General features: G+C 43.5%; 1 protein-coding gene across 2 annotated transcripts; it reads left to right on the forward strand.

Annotated features, from left to right (window-relative positions):
• The first annotated feature begins 402 nt into the window (after positions 1-402).
• LOC132764191 (methanethiol oxidase-like) lies at positions 403-11,230 on the forward strand. 2 transcript variants are annotated; one of them, XM_060758074.2, is made up of 12 exons: positions 403-510; positions 3,189-3,245; positions 3,352-3,464; positions 5,691-5,876; positions 7,149-7,269; positions 7,474-7,656; positions 7,852-8,030; positions 8,248-8,326; positions 8,640-8,761; positions 9,077-9,169; positions 9,411-9,529; positions 9,672-11,230. In XM_060758074.2, the coding sequence occupies exons 1-12, from the start codon at positions 447-449 to the stop codon at positions 9,832-9,834; spliced, it is 1,479 nt and encodes a 492-aa protein (XP_060614057.2). In that variant the 5' UTR covers positions 403-446; the 3' UTR covers positions 9,835-11,230. The 2 variants fall into 2 exon arrangements, with proteins under 2 accessions (XP_060614057.2, XP_067328438.1); XM_067472337.1 differs by lacking the exon at positions 403-510 and having other exon boundaries at positions 3,190-3,245.
• The last annotated feature ends 5,426 nt before the right edge of the window (positions 11,231-16,656 follow it).

Here is a 16,656-nt window from a genome sequence, read left to right on the forward strand (position 1 = left end):
TGGTGCACAAGTTTGAATGGTGCAAAAACCGCCGAGGCCTGGGGTTCCAGCCACAACAATGAATCTAGGATCACTCCCATGCTGCGAACCTGTGTCTTCAGGGGTTGTCTTTTCTTTGTTGTCTTATTTTGTCTTTTCGGAAGAAGCAATGGGAGAAAAACATCAAAGGTTGTTGGAAGGTGAAGGTGATAGTTATGCTCCCCGAAATTAATTAAATGAAGCAGGTTAGGGCCACAATGGAGAAAAAACACATTGAAATTGCTACTGTTTTTTCCCCGAGTCAGACGTTTCCTTAATGAGTTTTTCCAGCAAAGACAACTTCCTCCTCACTGTTTAGTTGCATTATTATATATAAAGATGGAGAGATATCCTCTGCATGTATATAGGTTCCTTTAGGGAGCAGAGAGGCACTTCTCGCTGTCAGACAAATTGAGGTTGCAGAGGAGATGTCTAAGATCCAGACCAAAGTGTTGGATGAAAAAACTCCAGACAAGAGAAACCCAAATAAAGGTAAGACATTCAACCGTCTCCATTTGGGAAATTTATTCTGATTTAGGGCTTCGTCCCTGACTATTTCATCCTTGAACTTGAGGCACTGTCTATGTTTGGACCCAAAGAGTCACCATTGTGAGATGTCTGCTTTTTATATATGGTTGATTGACCTATTGCTTAATACAGGATCTTCAAAACATAATCATCTACTTATTACTTAATACAATGGATTGTTGGTGTCAGCTCTCTCTCTCTCTTGGCTGCCCCGCAGAGAAGGGTGTGGACCTTGGAAAAATATACCTCCCAGGACTGCGTAGTATGGAGCTATGGTATTCAAAGTGGGGTCCAAGAGCATTCGTTTCATAGTGTAAATGCATCAAGAGAAGGGTATGGACCTTGGGGAACTATAACTCCCAGGAGGACTCCGTCACATGGAGCCATGGCATTTAAAGTGGAGTGCAAGGGCAGTCATTCAATTCTCCTGGTGGTGCAATGGGTTAAACCCCTGTTCTGGCAGAACTGAAGACCAACAGGTTGCAGGTTTGAATCTGGGGAGAGGCGGATGAGCTCCCTCTATCAGCTCCAGCTCCTCATATGGGGACATGAGAGAAGCCTCCCACAAGGATGATAAAAACATCAAATTATCCGGGCGTCACCTGGGCAATGTCCTTGCAGACGGCCAATTCTCTCACACCAGAAGCAACTTGCAGTTTCTCAAGTTGCTCCTGACACGACAAAAAAAAGTCATTCCATACTGTAAATGCACCAAGAGAAGGGTATGGGCCTTTGGAAACAATGACTCCCAGGACTGCACAGCATGGAGACATGGCATCAGAACAACAACAACAACAACAACAACAACAACATTTGTTCTGCAATGCAGATCCAACCAGAGAAGGGTATGGACCTTGGGAAACTATAACTCCCAGGACCACATAGTATGGAGCCATGGTATTTAAAGTAGGTTCCAAGAGTATTCATTCTGTAGTGTAAAAGCAACAAGAGAAGGATATGGACCTTGGGGAACTATAACTCCCAGGAGGACGCCATCACATGGAGCCATGGCATTTAAAGTGGGGTGCAAGGGCATTCATTCCATACTGTCAATGCACCAAGAGTATGGGCCTTGGAAAACTATGACTCCCAGGACTGCACAGCATGGAGACATCACAATAATAATAATAATAATAATAATGGGTCCTGACTGCATTTATTCTGCAGTACAGATGTAACCAGAGAAGGGTATGAACCTTGGGAAACTAACTCCTAGGACTGCACAACATGGAGACATGGCATATAATAATAATAATAATAATAATAATAATAATAATAATAATAATAATCTTTCTCTCCTGGCTTTCCCATGCAACACAAGGCACAGGCATATCATGGAAGGAAGGGAAGGGAAGAAAAGGAAAGGAAAGGTCCCGGAAAGGCTATTATTTAAAAAAAAAATTGTTCTGGCAAAGTAAAAACTTGGCGAGCAAAAGGTAATGATTTCCCTAACAAGGGTACTTTTGGTTCCTCCAACATGTTCCCCCTCCACGTTTCATTGTAAACCTGGGAGCAACTAATGTTATCACATTACAGAAATGGCCAAACACCCAGATGATTTCGAAAAATCCAGTTCCCCACATTTTAAAAGAATGCTGGCCCTCTTACATGAGGGTTGAATGAAAAGTAATGCCTCCACCTTCGTAACTTCTCAACAGATGGCAATACTGGTATGTGGCGGCAGGTACTGACTTGTTCAGTAGACTCTCCTCTACAGTTGTATTTTGGCAGGAAGCCTTAGCATTGAACGGTTGTGTTGGTAAAGTGTGAAGTATGGAACCATGCGCAGACGGTTAGTCAATGCGACTTAAGCAACGTGCAGTCATTGAATTCTTGACAGCAGAAGGTGTCACCCCAAAGGAGATTAGTCAGAGAATGCAAGCTATTTATGGTGATTGTGTTGATGTGAGTACTGTGCGTTGTTTGGCGAGGAAGTTTAAAGATGTTGAGGTGGGAACATCTGACTTGCAAGACAAACAAAGAGTTGGACGTCCTGTGACAGCAGCCACCAAGTTTCACAAGCAAAAGGTTGACGGATTGATTCAGGATAATTGTTGTGTCACTCAGAGATAAATTTCAAACATAATCGGCATTTCAAAGAACATGTGGGCCACATTATTGAGGTGGGAACATCTGACTTGCATGACAAACAAAGAGTTGGACGTCCTGTGACAGCAACCACCAAGTTTCACAAGCAAAAGGTTGACAGATTGATTCAGGACAATCATCATATCACTCAGAAATAAATTTCAAGCATAATCGACATTTCTGTTCCTGATAATGAAAGAAGATTTGTGGAAACATCATTATGCTTCTGATGAAGACGTTGAGAGAACCGTGAGATGCTGATTGCGGAAACAGAGTGTCGACTTCTTCTGTGACAGCTTCAGAAAACTTGTTCATCGTTGGCAGAAATGTATCCAATTGTCTGGTAATTATGTGGAAAAGTGAATAGTGGGAGTTAAAGAGCACATTCTAAGAATTATTTTGGGGTTTGATTTATTAAAATATTCCCATCCAAACGCAAGTAACGAAGGTGGAGGCATTACTTTTCATTCAACCCTCGTAATCCAGGTTCCCCTTTCATCTATGTGAATAAACCAGATCTTGATCTTTCATTTTTTTTCCCCCCAAATGTATAGGGAGACGTCATTCATACGATGGACCTGGCTATGATTCACCATTGGATGCCATGAGAGGTAAGTCGGGCCGATATTTTCTACCCAGGATCAGTTTCCAACTCCTCATATCCAACAAAATACATCCTTGCCTTTAAGTGCCTGATGCTAGACTTTGTTTCCGCAGGCCCCAGAGAAAAGCTGATGTACGTACTGTGTGTTTTAACCGAATCTGAGACCCGGCAACCGGATTATTTGGCCACAGTGGACGTGGATCCAGAATCGCCATATTATAGCCAGGTAAATCCTATTTTATAGCAAACTAGCCAGTCTGGTGATTTGGAAAATAAAGTAACAAGAAAGTGTTGGTTTCTAATATATGTAATTTCTTTATGCTTGTGGGTAAACAGTATTTGATAACCTTTTCTTGCCCTAGTGAAAGGACTTGGACTGGGTGGCCTTAAGGATTTTCTATTGGTCATAGGGGTTGTGTGAGATGTTTGCCCCATTTCTATCATTCGGGGGGTTCAGAATGCTCTTTGATTGTAGGTGAACTATAAATCCCAGCAACTACAACTCCCGAATGCCAAGGTCTATTTCCTCCCCAAGCTCCATCTGTGTTCCTAGTTCGGCATGTGGAATATTTGTGCCAAGTTTGGTCCAGATCCATTATTGTTTGAGTCCACAGTGCTCTCTGGATGTGGGTGAACTACAACTCCCAAACTCAACGTCAATGCCCACCAAACCCTTCTAGTATTTTCTGTTGGTCATGGGAGTCCTGTGTACCACGTTTGGTTGAATTCCATCATTGCTGGAGTTCGGAATGCTCTTTGACTGTAGGTTAACTATAACTCCCAGCGACTACAACTCTCAAATGACAAACTCATTAGTGATGGGCACTCCTTGGGTTAGCAGGTTTCATGTGGCCAAATTTGGCGGCAATTCGTCCAGTGGTTTTTGAGTTATGCTAATCCCACAAACGAACATTACATTTTTATTTATATAGACTAGCCTACAGACCTGACACGGCATTCTCCCTTCTCCAGCTCTGGGAAGGGATATCTCACAAGATTGCCAGAATCTCACAACTCTCTTTGGGCAGGCTGTTTCTGTGATTCTTTCCTCTCTTTCTTTCCTTGCTTTTCCTAATATACCTTTTCCCCTCTCTTTTCCTTCTTTCTCCCTCTTCCTTTCTTCTTTTTCTTCCCTCCCTTCATCCCATCTTTTCTTCCTTCCTTCCTTCCTTCCTTCCTTCCATCCATCCATCCATCCATCCTTTCTTCCCCATGCCCCTTCAAAATTGTATTTATTTATTTACAGTATTTATATTCCACCCTTCTCACCCCGCAGAGGACTCAGGGCAGATTACAATGTACATATACATGGCAAACATTCAATGCCATAGACACACAACATATATAGGCAGATACACAGAGGCTATTTAACATTCCAGCTTTTTCATGAGGGTATTCTAGCCACTAGGGGAGCTGTCGCTTCACCGTCCATTTGTGACACTGATGAAGTGCTTCCTCATTCTTTGCATGCTTACTGGAAATTTTTATGGCATCATAAATTAACCTCCCTGCATAAGCAGTACCTAAATTTCCTACTTGACAGATGCAACTGTCTTTCGGGCTGCAATGGTCAACAGCAAGCTACACAAATTGGGTGGAAGCTCACTCCGACCCAGGCTGGCTTCGAACTCATGACCTTTTGGTCAGTAGTGATCTTAATGCAGCTGACTCCCAGCCAGCTGCACCAGAGTCCCACATTTGCTTTTAAACTGCTAGTTAGGCAGAAGCTGGACTAAAGGCCAGGAGCTTACCCTTGTCAACCTTTCGACTGGCAAGATTTACTGCAGCTGATGGTTAACATACTGTGCTAAAGCCTGGTCCTCACTTTTATCTCTTGATTAAGAAACAAAGGTAGACTGCACGTGAACATGAAGGCTCTGTTTAGCTATCCCAACCCACAGCCGACTAAAGCAAAATACTCCATTTATTTGTATTTACTGAGTATGAGATCTTTTTTAAACACAAGGAAGAGAAGTGCGGTCACGTTATCACACCAGGACTTTAAAGCATTTCAGTAGAATTCTCGGAAATGTAATTTAGGAAGGCGATGGTCTCTTTATCTGAGAATTCAAAAGGTTCTGCCCTAAACTACATTTCCCAGAATTCTGCAGGCAACATAAATGCAGGGCTGCTCATTTTAAAGCCTTAGAGTGATAATGTCACAAGAGAAGGCAAGAATGTCAAGATGCAGATCTCAGAAAAAGATTAAGCACAAATTAACTCATGAGACAATGAGCAAAGTTCAAAGAGTTATAACACTGGTTTGGGTGGGAAAGGGTTTCTTTCATAGGACTGGCATTGCCACGGGCCACCTGGGCATCCTCCCAAAAAACGAAGCCTAAATAATCCCTGTCTGTATATTTAGCGGGCTAGATTTCCCAGTCTGTCTTCAGTATTCTGATCCTTCCCCACCTGATTTTCCAACATCATGTGTTCCCCGTCTTCCCGACAGGTCATCCACCGCTTGCGCATGCCTTATCTGGATGATGAACTTCATCACTCGGGATGGAATGCCTCCAGCAGATTCTTTGGGGACACTAGCATTGAGCGCAACCGCCTCATCCTACCATGTCTAGGCTCTGGACGCATTTACGTGGTGGACACGGGCTCTGACCTGTATGCTCCCAGCTTGTGCAAAGTAGGTCAAGGAATCACATGGGGAAAAGGTCAGGATGCAACTGGGATGTGGAATGTATGCAGTTTGACACCACTGGAATGGTCATGGATCAATGCTATGGAGTTCTGGGAGTTGCAGCGTGTGGAGGCACCAACACACATGAGCAAAGAAGGCTTTGCGAAACAGGATTCCATAGCAACCAAAATTGTATCAAAATGCATTAATGTAATATAGAAGATGAACACAAGATCTTAACGAAAAGGGCGGAATGATTCTTTCTTTTCATGTCAGGAGCAACTTGAGAACTGCAAGTCGCTTCTGTTGTGAGAGAATTGGCCATCTGCAAGGACATTGCCCAGGGGATGCCCGGATGTTTGTTTGTTTGTTTACAGTATTTATATTCCGCCCTTCTCACTTCTGAAACTTTGCTCTATATGTGTGAATGTGTTTGTACATTGGCATATCTTTGGTCCTGATAGTTCAAAGAGTTACCTAGGTATATCAGTTTAACAGCTGAGAAACCTAATTGCCTTGCATGAATACTTGATTGACAAGCAATATACCTGTATGCTGAATACATGAAGGTTGTTGAGTAAACCTATTATTTATTTATTTATTTATTTATTTACAGTATTTATATTCCGCCGTTCTCACCCCGCAGGGGACTCAGGGTGGATTACAATGTACATATACATGGCAAACATTCAATGCCATAGACGCACAACATATATAGACAGACACAGAGGCAGTTTAACATTCCAGCTTTTGTCTTGAGGGTATTTTGGTCACCAGGGGAGCTGTCTCTTCAGCGACCATTTGTGTCACTGATTAAGTACTTCCTCATTCTTTGCATGCTTGCTGGAGATTTTTATGGCCTCATAAATTAGTTAAATTTGCCTCCCTGCATAAGTGGTACCAAATTTCCTACTTGACAGATGCAACTGTCTTTCGGACTGCAAAGGCGGCCAGCAAGCTACACAAAATTGGTCAGACGCTCACTCCGACCTGGGCTGGCTTTGAATTCATGACCTTTTGGTCAGTAGTGATCTTAATGCAACTGACTTTCAGCCAACTGCACCACAGTCCCGGTGGCACATCCTTTGGGAGGCTTCTCTCATGTCCTGCACAAGAATCTAGAGCTGACAGACAGGAGCTCACCCTGCTCCACGGATTCAAACTACTAACCTTTCAGTCCAAAGTCCTGCCAGCACAAGGATTTATCCCATTGTGCCACCAGGAGCTCTGACGCAATGATGAAATGACCTTTTCCCTCTCTTTCTAACTCCTCATTAGATCATCGAACCCCGAGAAATCATCAAGAAATGCAACTTGAGTTTCTTGCACTCCTCACATTGCTTGAGCAGCGGGGAAATTATGATCTGCGGCATTGGAGATGCATTTGGCAATGGAAGAGGTACTGTAGGCGTAGATGCCAATTTGGGAATACAATCAGTCCTCCAAAATAGGGGGAAATCAGACACACACATCTACAAGTATTCTAATAGGTCACCTGCCTTGAATCCCAAACATTGGGATGAAATCAGGATATCAATAGTAATATTGCTCTTTGCAAGCACATTGCCTTCTGATCCCAGCAGTTCCTGTTTTTTGGTCCCAGGTGGATTTCTCCTTCTGGATCCGGAAACCTTGGAAGTGAAAGGGACCTGGAATTGTCCAGAGGATGGACCTGTCCAGATGTGTGACTTCTGGTTCCAGCCGCGACACAACGTTCTGATCAGCACTGAAGTGGGGGAGCCCAAGTTCTTTATCAATGGGTTCAACCTGGACAATCTGGGAGAAGGTGAGAAGGAATCTAGGAGTTCAAGTACACTACAAGGTGAACACAACCCAAAAGTGTGATGTGGCACCTACAAAAGCCAATGCGATTCTAGACTGCATCAAAAGGAGTATGGTGTCCAGATTGAGGGAGGCCATAGTTCCATTTTGCTTTGGTCAGACCTCACTTGGAATAATCCTTGATCCTGTTTGTCCGCAGGGCGCAATGGCCGCTACCTCAATGTCTGGGACTTGACAACCCACCGCCTCCTCCAGTCAATTGATGTGGGTGAAGATTCAGACCCGGTGGAGATCCGCTTCTTGCACAACCCCAACGCAGCCCATGGTTATGTGGCCTGCTTTCTGCAGAGTTCCATCCACCATTTCTTTAAGACAGAGGTGAAAAGGGGAAAGGGTGGCTATGAGGGAAATTGATTGGTTGTGGGGGGTCAGCTTGGTTTAATGGTTTGGCGTCTGAAGAACCTAGGTTTGGATTCCTTCTCTGCTATGGAAACTCTCTCACTCTCTCAGCCTCGGGGGAAGGCAAAGGCAAACTCTCCTAGAAAAACCATAGGGAGGAAGTCAATTTTTCTGATCAATTTGGTTTTCCCTGTAGGATGGATGCTGGACGGCTGAGAAAGTGATCCAAGTCCCGAACAAGAAAGTATCGGGTTGGATCTACCCCGAAATGCCAGGTTAGTAACAAGAAAGCAGCCATTTGGCAGTGTAGTTTTATAAAAGTGAGTTAATACAGAACAATGAATTGGAATTGCAACAAAGAGATTCCACCTAAACATTAGGAAGAACATCATGGCTGCAAGAGCTATTCTACAAGGGAAATTGCTTCCTAGAAGTCCGGTGTAGTCTCCTTTTCTGGAGGTTTTGAAGGAGAGGTTGAAGGACATCTGTTTGGAGGGCTTGGACTGTGTCTTCTAATGTGGCCGAAAGGGTTTGAACCAGCAGGCCCTTGTGGTCTCCTGTGACTCAATGATCCTGCTCCTCCTCCAGGATTCCCTTTTGATATCGTCATCTCTATGGACGACCAGTTCCTCTACTTCAGCAACTGGGTGCATGGTGATGTCCGGCAATATGATATCACCGACCCACATTGCCCCAAGCTAGTCGGGCAGGTAAGCTTGCAACCTTCCCTAATTACACATTTCCAGATGATGGATCCCATCACTTCTGGCTGATGGGTGGCAATGATGAGGACATGGGACTCTCTTATTTTCTTACAAGCATTTATTTCTTCTGGATATTTACTAAGCTTCAATAAAAGAAGATTTATTTCTTCACTCTGCGTGTGGTGTGCTTTTAAGCCAGAGGGCTTTTTCCTGACTTGGAGTGCAACAGCTGGCTGGCGATGATGAGGACAAGGGACTCCCAATTCCTTCACCTCTGTTGTTTTTAATTCTCGACTGACCGTGTCTCTTTGGGATCTTTAGGTGTTTGTGGGGGGCAGCCTTCAGAAAGGGGGTCCTGTAACTGTCCTTGAAGATCCAGAGCTGGACTGTCAACCCGATCCCTTTGTGATCCAGGTAAGGTCTATGTTGGGTCAGACAGTTTTGGGATTTGGAAACAGACCAAAATGGGAAGAGGCTGCATAGAAATCCAGCCTTCCGAATCCAAACTTGCCTTGGATTTACTCAGTTACTTAAATTTTCAGAGGGCCTGCAGAGAAAACGGGGAATTCTGTGTTTAATACTCCTTTTTACATGTTGAATTATCCTATTTACATGTTTCCTAATCCTGGGGCTATTTATTCCTCACTGTGTTTAGGGCAAGAAGGTCCAAGGAGGACCTCATATGCTGCAGCTGAGCTTGGACGGCCGCCGTCTCTATGTCACCACCTCTCTTTTGACTTCTTGGGACAAGCAATTTTACCCCAAGATGATCAGGTAAGAGTTGCCTTGGGCAAGTCGCACTCCTTCCGCCTCAAAGGAAGGTCTTTTCTTTGCACATCCAGCCTGGAAAACTTCGTGATAAGGTCCATGGCTTGGACACAACTTTGACTTCTACCCCGCATTATGTCTTTTCCAGGGAAGGTTCAGTCATGCTCCAGCTGAATGTGGACACTGTGAAGGGCGGCCTTTGCGTGAACCCGAACTTTCTGGTGGATTTCGGGCATGAGCCATTCGGTCCAGCTCGGGCACACGACATGCGCTACCCTGGTGGGGATTGCACCTCCGACATCTGGGAGTAATGTGTATCCTTTCCAAGTCAACTCCATATCGTCAAGGGAATGCTCAACAAATTGGGGTCTATCCCCATCATTTTCTGGATGTCCTTGGGGATGCTTTCTGCCGCTTCCTCTGTTCTTCACCTCACAATGTCTCCATGGCAATTCTGACCTTTTCTTTCCTTTCTTCCTGTTCCTCAAATGTCTTCTCTTCATATCGGCGAGAGGATCACTCAAGAATTGGGATCTACCCATTTTTTTTTGTTCAATGCTCGTTGTCAAGTCAATCAGAGAAGTCAGCCATAGCACAGCACTTTGTGAACCAACCTGCACACAGCATATTATTTGAGAAGAGGGAAATGCTGGACCACTCTAACAACCACCATGTCAGACGACACAGAGAAGCCATTAAAATCCACAAGCATGGGGACAATTTCAACAGAAAGGAGGAAACCATGAAAATGAACAAAATCTGGCAACCGGTATTAAAAACTTCTAAAATTATAACAGTAAATAAAGAATAAAACTTAATCACAGGGGAGAATTCCAGACAGAAAACAATCAGGGCCAGCTAACACCTTCCAACAAAGAATTCCCCTGAGCAGGAAGCAGCCAAGCTTTGAAGCTCTAAGACCATTAAATGCTAATCAAGCTGGCCAATTGAAACTTTCACATTTGCCTCAAACAAACAAGAGTTCTTTCTCCCAGCCTGGACATCATTCCACAGATATATAAACCTCAGTTGCCTAGTTTCCAACATCAGAGCATGCCTACCATAGATATGGGCGAAACATCAGGAGAAAATGCTTCTGGAACATGGCCATACAGTTCAGAAAACTCACAGAAACCCATTCGATAAGGAGTTGGGTGAAGAGATAAGTGATACAGAAGGCTCTCAGGAGGAAACACCTGGAGTTATGAAGATCAACAAAGGTCTTTGTTTACAGATCAGAGCAGAACATAGACATCGTAGGTCTGAGTCCTTATGCGGGAAAGTTGAGAAGAGATTTCGTGGGGCAAAAATGACTTAATGGGTGCTTATTAATTAGCAAGTTGTTTACCTAAGAGTTAGTTCAGGCAACGTAGCATTCAAGCCAGAAGCTAGGCTTGAGTTCTCGGGCTCTTTTTTCAATTCAAGCCTTTGGTTTTGGATTTTAGTTTCCTGGAAGTATTCTATGTTCTTGTTTTGATATTCCTGCTGAAGTTTATTAAGTATGCCTTTTGCTTTTGGACTTACGCTGTACTTGTGACTTTTTGGCTATTCCTGGATTGTGTCACCTTGGGATCTGCATGAGACATTTGGATTACTGTTTGGATTATCATCAATTGCTCTACCTTTTTGGATTATACATTTACTTCGTTTATTCCTGCTTTTTGCCTACACTTGTAATGTGCTTCTACAATAAACGGTTTGCTTACATTCTGGACTCTTGTGTGGTGCTGTGGTCATTGGGGTTCCCAGGTCTGGAGTGCAACACTTTCTTTCCTTGCTATTCATCATAACCTTCCTCCCGCTTCTTTCTTTCCTTTCTCTTCTTTCTTGCCTTCCTCTTCCCTTGATTTTCTTTCTTACTTCTCTTACTTCTTGAGTCTAAATCAGTTTTGGACAAGATCTGACCAGAATGACTCTATAAGTTGTTCCCAACCTGTGGTCCGTGGACCACAAGTGGTCCGCAAGAACTAAAATAAGGTCCTCACCATTACTACATCATTGCAATTAAAGCAACTGGTCTCGCAAATCCCTCTTATAGTGCCAAGGCTTATTAAACATGGTTTTCTGTGGCCGAGCAGATGGCTACTACTGGGTGGCGTATGTCCTGTATCAGAAACTAGAGTTGATGTGGTCTATCCAATACAATTTTCTGAATCAGCACCCCAGATTACCAAACCAAATCTAAAGTTGACCAAAAACTGATTCATATGCCTTTTGGTACTAATGTTGGAGAGTGGTCCCTGGTCAAAGCAGTCCGTGGGCAAAGTGGTCCCTGGTCAAAGTGGTCTATGGTCAAGGTGGTCAAGTGGTCTGTGGTCAAAGTAGTCCCTGGTTGAAGTGGTCTGGTCAAAGTAGTCCATGGTCGAAGTGGTCCATGGTCAAAGTGGTCAAGTGGTCCGAGGTCAAAGTGGTCCCTGGTCAAGTGGTCAAGTGGTCTGTGGTCAAAGTGGTCCCTGGTCAAAGTGGTCAAGTGGTCCGAGGTCAAAGTGGTCCCTGGTCAAAGTGGTCCCTGGTCAAGTGGTCAAGTGGTCTGTGGTCAAAGTGGTCCCTGGTCAAAGTGGTCCCTGGTCAAGTACTGCCTGCTCAAAATGGTGCCTGCTCAAAGTGGTCCAAGTCAAAGTTGCCCCTGGTCAAAGTGGTGGCTGGTCAAAGTGGCCCCTGGTCAAAGTGGTGGCTGGTCAAAGTGGCCCCTGGTCAAAGTGGTCTCTGGTCAAAGTGGTGCTTGGTCAAATGGGTCCCTGGTCAAGTGGTGCCTGGTCAAAAAAAGGTTGGGAACCACTGTTCTATAAGCAGAAACCTTGGGTCAATAGTCTTTACTAACATGGAAGTATTAATGCTCATTATTATATTGACTCTCCTTGGTATCTAAAATTGATGCAAGAAATATTGGCTGAGATAAGGATGTCCATTGTCAACAGTTAATGTAAACACTTTGATACTAAGCAGGGAAACAAAAGTCTTTCATGTATAATCGAGAGCTTTGTTTGGTGATGAAGGGAATACCTGATGTTATAAATAAACATGCAATTTTCAACTGAAAAACTTCTTTCTGAATAATGTTGAATAAATGCCAACCTACTATAATGCAATGGATCTGCCTGTTTCTTGCAGCAACAAAAGTTCACACTAAAACACAAAACGGTAACTGTTCTTAATTAGACAGAAAATTCAGAATTGATGAGAAAGAAGGCTTCAGCTTATGTATTTCCCATTATTATTTCACATTTCATTCAATTCTTCTCACATCTTCTTTCCATAAGTCCCTTTTGGGAAGGATTGCAGAAGACAAGAGGGGTCATAAAGGGACTCTCCGATGCTCGTGGGGTGTTTTCTCATGTGTTCAAGTATGGGGCAGCTATGCCATTGTTTTGGGAAGGAACTGCCTGAAAATCATGCAATTTCTTTGTTTGGGGAGAGGCATCGAGGGCCACAAACCAAGAGTTCAGGGCCCCCATTTTACGACCCAACAAGATACTGGATCCAGGGATTTCTTGAAGGCAGAATTGCTCGTTTGAGGCCTTTTGTTTCAGGCACTGCAACTTCCCTGTTAGTGAATTTCACTCGTCAATGGCTTGGAGTAATAATTAGCGGTTGAGGTTTCCGCTTATGAAATAGGTTGAGGATTAAAATTTTGATCTCATGCCCTTTAAGCGTATAGTCTTCCCTCAAATGTATTCCTCCAAGCAAGGAAAGAACCGATGACTTAACATTTTTTAAAATAACAAAAACCACACACACATTCATCTCCATGTGTCTGAACAAATAGGGAAACCTGAGTCTCCAAAAAACCATTTCTCAGCAATAATATAAAATATAATACTAGCCGTCCCCTGTCACGCATTGCTGTGGCCCTCAGAAAATAGGAATTCCAGGCATGAAACAATAGACAGAAGAGACAGATGGAAGGGACGTTGATAGGTGGATCGGAAAGTAGATGGACAATACATAGATAGATAGATGGATGGATGGTCAGACAGATAGACAGATAGACATCTTTAAGGCCAAAGGGCTGGATGGCCTTTGGGGCTCCCTTCCAACTGGTTGGCCATCTGTCAGGTAAGCTTTGATAGTGTCAAATGAGGTTGGACTGGATGACCTTTGGGGCTCCTTTTCAGTTGGGTGGCCATCTGTCGGGAGGGCTTTGATGGTGTCTTCCTTAACTGCAAAAAGTGGTTGGACTAGATGGCCTATGGGGTCCCTTTAACTACCATGGCTCAATGCTGTGGAATAATTCCACGGTGTAGACCAGGTAGGAACAAACTTGGGCCTCCAAGTTTTGGACTCCAACTCCCACAATTCCTAAGAGTCTTTTGGGGTTGGAGTTGTTTTGTCGTTGTGATTTGTGGTGTTTTTATCAGTGATGGTCACTTGTTGTCCTGATAGGTGTATTGTGTCCAAATTTGGTGTCGATTCACCCAGTGGTTTTTTAGTTATGTGAATCCCACAAACGAACATGACATTTTTATTTATATAGATAATAAAACTTTATTTATTTCCTGCCCTACCGCCCCATAGGAACTCAGCAACGCATTTGGCCTCTTTAGAAAAGTGCAGCGTCGGGTGTTTTGTTATCAAAAATAAAAGAGGTTGAGCTATCGCTGAAGAGGCAGGAACCGAGCCCGTGGATGGTCTAGGTCTGCCAAGTCAGGCTGATTCCTCTTTTTGTTGAGGTTTTGTGGCCACTGATGGTGGCGCCTGGCCACCTAGAGAAGCTGGGTGATGCTTTACTTCCATCTATGGTTGATCTTTGGTTTGTTTTTGATTGTTTGTTTTTAACATTTGCAAGCTCACCTGTTTTTTGGAAAAAAGTTGAGATTTGATCTATTTACTGAGTCAGAAGTGAATTGAGAATATAGTTATAATGTATTTTTAAAAATCCACAAAGTTAAAATCTTGTTATTATACTAAATTTCCTTTGACCAGAAACTGGCCACTTGGAGTGCCTCTGTTGTCGCTGTGAGAAAGTCTTCCATTATGCATGGGGTGGGGCACAGACTAAATTGTAACAGGTGGTCTGTGGTTTGCTTTTCTCCGCATTCGCATTTCCTGGATTCCACTTAATAGTCCCATTTCTTAAGGTTGGCTCTGCATCTCATGGTGCCACAATGCAGTCTGTTCAGAGCCTTCCAACTTGCCCAGTCTTCTGTGTGCCCAGGAGAACATTTCTCATCCAGTCTCAGCCACTGGTTGAGGTTGCGGGTTTTAGCCTGCCAGTTTTGGACTCTCTCTTGCTGATCTCTGTAGATCTTAGGAAGCTATTTCTTGATTTAAGATGTTGGTGTGCTGGCTGAAATCCGAACAGAGGATGGGCTGGAGATGTCAATGCCTTGGTCCTTTCATTGCTGGCTGCTACTTCCCGATGGATATCAGGTGGTGCAATACCAGCTAAACAGTATAATTTCTCCAGCGGTGTTGGACTTAGACATCCTGTAATAATGCGGCATGTCTCATTAAGAGTCACATCCACTGTTTTAAACGTGGTGAGATGTATTGCACACTGGGCATGCGTATTCTGTAGTAGAGAAGCAAAGAGCAAGGGCAGATATCTTCATCGTGCCTGGTTGTGATCCCCAGCTTGTGCCAGTCAGCTTTCATATGATATTGTTTCTAGAGCCCACTTTTTGCTTGATAGTCAAGCAGTGCTTCTTGTAAGTCAGAGCATGGTTCAGTGACTCCCAGATATTGATGAAGGCATGATGAAAATAAATGATACATATATTGGAATATATATATTGGACGCAACCATATTAGAAATAGGAATTAGAAAATATAAATGAAATCACAAAGGGATGTGTATGTATGCATGAACATTCACTTGGGAAGAGATTCCCTTCTTAAAAGCTGCAAATTAGATGCCACAAAGAGGCTAGAAAGAGGTCTATGGAAAGGAATGTCTAAGGCTTCTGGCAAATATCAAGACACATTTCATACCAAGCAGGGCTTATTGTAAAATTAATGAGCCTGGCTATCAAGAGGCTTCTTCAGGAGGGAATTATCTCAAGATGGCTGGAAGCTCTTGCTATCAGTAGCCAGTAGCAGACACCCTGGTGCTATGATCCACTAATAGCAGCCCTTTAAATAAAGGTGCTTAATGGAAGATTGAAGGTGTTGAAGTTAAAATATGCTACTGAAGTCAATGTAAAAGTGGAATTTTGTGACACACATTGTGATGCTTGTATGATGCATGCATATTATTTTAAAGGGTAGATAAACGAAGGCAATTCTTTTGTTCAGTACCCTGTTTTCTGGAACACCAGCAAGGTCCATATCCGGTTGGCGCCAACCAAGAATAAACCGTGCTTTTACAGACCTCAGGAACTCTCCTTTGTCTCTTTTCCTCAAACCTTCTCGCTTCCGTTTCAGTATGTTGGTGTGCTGCAATGCTCCAATGGGATTGCTTCTCAGGTGATCCTCAGAGCGCAAGATGTTTGTCTGTTCTTAAGATGAAAAGCACATGTCTGAGTTTTAGATGGATTAAGAATCAGCGGGCTTTCCCTGTAATAGATAGTAAAAGCACTTAAAGCTCTGGACAGCTTCTGTTCAACCATTACAAAGCTCCCTGCTTGAGTGGTGATGGCACGATCATCAGCATAGATGAAACTCTCTGTCCCTTCTGGCCGTGGCTGGTCATTTGTGTATATGTTAAACAATGATGGAACAAGCACGCACAATCAGACAGACCATTCTTCTGTTCTTGTCATCTGCTTCTCTGGCCCCGGAACTCAACAAAAAAGCTCCTGTTTTGTAGCAGATTTCCTATGAAGCATGCGAGGTGGTAGTCCTTTGTAATATTATACATTTTTTTCTCAGGAGGAGGCAGTGATTTACAGTATCCTAAGCTGCTGACAGATCTATGAAGACAGCACCTGTAATCCGCTGACTTTCAAAACCATCATCTATGTGCTGAGTCAGATTCAGCATTTGTGATGTGCAGCTTTTCCCTTTCATGCAAAACCTGAGATGTGAGGTACCCATAAAGTTGGCTATGCTCCCTGAAATTAATTTAGTGAAGCGGATTACAGCCACAATGAAAAAAACCACATTGAAATGGCTTTGTTTTCCCCCCTCTAGAGTCAGACATTGCCTTAATGAGTTTCTGCAGCGAAGACATTTTCCTCCTCACTGTTTAGATG

This window comes from Anolis sagrei, chromosome 12, assembly GCF_037176765.1.
Source record: "Anolis sagrei isolate rAnoSag1 chromosome 12, rAnoSag1.mat, whole genome shotgun sequence".
NCBI classification, from domain to species: Eukaryota; Metazoa; Chordata; class Lepidosauria; order Squamata; family Dactyloidae; genus Anolis; species Anolis sagrei.